This window comes from Octopus bimaculoides, chromosome 14 (genome assembly GCF_001194135.2).
Source record: "Octopus bimaculoides isolate UCB-OBI-ISO-001 chromosome 14, ASM119413v2, whole genome shotgun sequence".
Taxonomy (NCBI): Eukaryota; Metazoa; Mollusca; class Cephalopoda; order Octopoda; family Octopodidae; genus Octopus; species Octopus bimaculoides.
In genome coordinates, this window is record NC_068994.1 from 16,974,058 (window position 1) to 16,978,142 (window position 4,085).

At 35.8% G+C, this 4,085-nt stretch overlaps 1 protein-coding gene across 5 annotated transcripts in view; it reads left to right on the forward strand.

Moving 5' to 3' along the window:
* Window positions 1-4,085, forward strand: part of LOC106883371 (cilia- and flagella-associated protein 43) — a 99,256-nt gene that overhangs the window by 62,040 nt on the left and 33,131 nt on the right. For 2 of the 5 annotated variants that reach the window (XM_052972703.1, XM_052972704.1), the window contains one exon: window positions 354-383. The exons of 2 other annotated variants lie outside the window; for them this stretch is intronic. In XM_052972703.1, the coding sequence (XP_052828663.1) occupies window positions 354-383 (30 nt within the window). Of the gene's footprint in view, window positions 1-353; window positions 384-2,346; window positions 2,386-4,085 lie in introns of all 5 variants that reach the window. One more of the 5 variants, XM_014934359.2, reaches the window with a different exon arrangement.

Sequence of the window (4,085 nt, forward strand, 5' to 3'; positions counted from 1 at the left end):
ACGCATACACACACACACACACATGCGCATTCACACACTTGCACATTCACACACACACACACACGTGTGCGCGTGCACACATGCACATTCACACACACATGCTCTCTTATACACAAACTCTCTCTCTCTCTCTTACACACATTCTCACACATGCACTCACACACACACAAACACACACACAATGTTTGCATATATATCCTTGCACACAACTTATATAGATGCATTCCTTGTATTACTTCTGGCAATACACCTTTTAACACACATGTACAAAATTGAGATCTTTCTATACCAATATAATTATCATATGCATGTTCTTCTTTGTTCCTATGCATTCCAATAATATCTGGGTTTAGGATCAAGAAGACTCTAACATTGATAACCAGGTATTTTGCTATTCATATTTTTTTTCCCTAAATTATGTCGTAATTTATTAGCTTCATATATGTATATTTAAATGTTTTCTTGAATTTTAAGCAACACATTTTATTTATTTATTAGAAATAGCTTAAAGAGAAAAATGAATTTTATATTGTGAGAAAGAAAATGCTTTTTATTTAATTTGCATGCCTCATAGAATTCAAGCTGTAATTACTGCCAAAGGCGGTCCTACCCCATATTTAAATAAATTTGTTTGAAACTTTAAATTTTACCGGTGAGTGTGTTAGATTTTAAGGCACAATAAGAAAATGACTCTCCCCAGACACAACAGAATATGCTTCAACACACGAAATCACATAAAAAATCTAGCAAACCAAATCCCAAAACGAAATATATATATATATATATATACATATATACATATATATACATACATATATATATATGTATATATACACACACATACATACATACGTACATACATACATATATGCTCAATGATGCATTATCATCATTGTTGTGCATCCATTTCTATGCTGGTATAAGTTGGATGGTTTGAAGGGATTCAACAGTTTGGAGACCAAGTCTTACTCAAATGTCTAATGCTTCTGTCAGATATATTTATTGGAGAGAGAGAGAAAGAGAGAGAGGTGGGGGGAGATGACATGTTTTACTGGAATACTAGATCTGTGATTCCAGTAACACAGTTAAACAACTCATCTTATTCTGATTTAAGATTCCTCTTTTTCATTAATATAGTATATCCCACTCTTTGGGCTGCTTGTATTACTATTTGCTTATGCAGAACATCATGGAGGCGCAATGGCCCAGTGGTTAGGGCAGCGGATTCGCGGTCATAGGATCACGGTTTCAATTCCCAGACCGGGCATTGTGAGTGTTTATTGAGCAAAAACACCTAAAGCTCCACAAGGCTCCGGCAGGGGATGGTGGTGAACCCTGCTGTACTCTTCCACCACAACTTTCTCTCACTCTTACTTCCTGTTTCTGTTGTGCCTGTAATTCAAAGGGTCAGCCTTGTCACACTGTGTCACGCTGAATATCTCCGAGAACTACGTTAAGGGTACAGGTGTCTGTGGAGTGCTCAGCCACTTGCACGTTAATTTCACGAGCAGGCTGTTCCGTTGATTGGATCAACTGGAACCCTCGACGTCGTAAGCTACGGAGTGCCAACAACAACATGCAGAACATCACTAGTGTCCTCAGATTCTACTGTTTGCTTTTATTTAGACAGGAAATCAGTAGAACATTAAACAAAACGATCATACAATTACAATATTTAGTTATTTCCCATTACATTCTGAGTTCAAATCCTGCTGCAACAAATGTTATCTTTCATCCTTTCAGGATTTGTTAAAACAAAGTATTGGAAAAGATTTAAGTAACTGTTTCCTCTCTTTCTAAAATTGTAATATTGTATGTAACTCTGTTAGAAATCATCATGGATTGGTAGAATTATTAGATCATCAGACAAATGCTTTGTTTTATTTGTTCCTGCTCTTTACATTCTGAGTTCAAATCCTTCCAAGGTCAACTTTGTTTTCCATCGTTCTGGGGCTGAAAAAAAGTTCCAGTGATGTAATGGGGTCGATTTAGTTTTCGAAATTCTGCCCCTCCTTACATTTCTGACCTTGTGTCTTTGTAAGAAATTCTTCTTACTACATATGTCTTGCAAACAACTCGCACATGCAAGTGCTACCAGTCGAGAACTCCGCATACCGGAAGCCAGCAAGTGTATGGGGTCATCAGGAGAGAATGCGCGCCGTTTCAGGGCCTACCTCTCGATGGCATCAATGCGCACTGATATGAGGCCCTGCAGCTCTTCATACATCTCAGATAATAAAAAAATACAACTCAAGAGACAATTTCCATCTATAAACTAATAATGGTCATGTTGCTATTGTTGTTGTTATAACCACTTGTGTCTTATCTGTACATCTATTTAAACAGGACCAAATACACTACCAAGTTGCTGAAGACAAGACCAAGGTCTGCTTGAATAGATTTTCTAATACCTAAAGATATCGCATGCTTGTGTCTCTTTCAACGCATTTCACCTAGTCTCATCCTATGCAACTTCTTACACAGCTTCTTTTTACGTTTTCATCATCTTTTAACTTTTTGCCTATCTTCAAGGCTTGTAGGTTCTCATCGCCATACACCATGCTGTAGTTTGTGTTAGCATATTTAATAGATGATGACCAGATTAATTTAGTTATCAGTTTAATCCCTTACTTTGTTTAATGCAATGCTACGCATTTACTTTGAATCTTCAGCTTTTATCTTTGATTCCTGTTTGTTAAAACTATGGCACATCTTGGAGACTGTATGCATGTCATCATATGTGGCTTATCATTTCTTTAATCCCATCACTACTACCATACCCCATCACCACTACTACCACCACGTAATATCAGTCACTCCATTTGACCAGTGACCTTTTTACAGTGGAATTCTCGTTTAAGAATATTAACCTCTGATTTAAAAAAAAAAAAAATTCAAAAAAGAGTGGAACTTTTAGGATTTATGAGAGGGCGGGGGTAAATGATTAAAAAAAAATTTTTTTAATAATTGTATGAATTCCTGTGTGTAGAACACAGATTTGCTAAAATTTTCTGAAAATTCAAAAAAAAATTTTTTAAGTTATGAGAGATTATATGGGGTGCATAAACCAGAATTCGACCCTTTTTATGACATTGATCAGTGAAATATATGTTTCTCCTTAACTGTTATGTGTCCATTCTGAGCTTCCTTTCATCTCTGAGGCTTGAAAACTCACCAAATAAGACGTCTTGTAAGATGTACACTTGTTAGATGTTGCTTTCATTTCTACTTAAAACTGATTCTCTTTAATATCATAAAAGTGTTTGGAGCAAAGGATTGAAATGCCCGGGGACTCTTGCTGCATGGAAAACAGATAGTAAAGTGGAAGCTGTCTTAGTTAATGGGGTGAGGCAAGAAAATTTTTAATTGGTATTACACCCATAGTGAGAAAAATCAATAGTTATCTTAACCCTTTGCCTATCTAAAGTATTTTCATAAGTTTATTTTAGATGTCCATGCTTGTTTTCAGCCTTTAGTTAGCCCGTGTTTCATATATTCATATATTTCATTTCCATGCTTTCTATAAGTCCCAAGTAATTATGGTGTTTGAAAAAAATTGGGAACATGTCTTATATATGATGCATGGATGCCAGGGAAATATGTCCTATGTATTGCATGTGATCTACATGAGAGGCAAAAAATTTATGACTAACTCTGGTCAATTTGTTTTTATTAGAAGCATCGAAATGTGTATTGTACAATAAAAACAAGAAGATGATATTTTTTTCAAACTCAGAATTTCTGTTAGAACAGCAGAAATGCTGGGTAAATTAGCCTTACAAGGCGGAAAAATTTGTTAACAAACAGCCATGAGATTCAAACCCACATCTCCCAAGCCTTGGGCAGTTTAGCTTAATGGTAAAACACTCAACCAGAGTCTTGAGGGATGTGGGTTCAAGTCCCATGGTTGATTTTGATAGATTTTTCCTGCCTTGTAAGGGTAATTTACCCAGTATTTCTTGCTGTTCTAACATGTCATTAAGACAAATGTTAGTTTATATTATACACTTACACACACACACACACACACACACACACACACACACACACACACATATTGTTATATTTCAGGATGGTCATTTTTT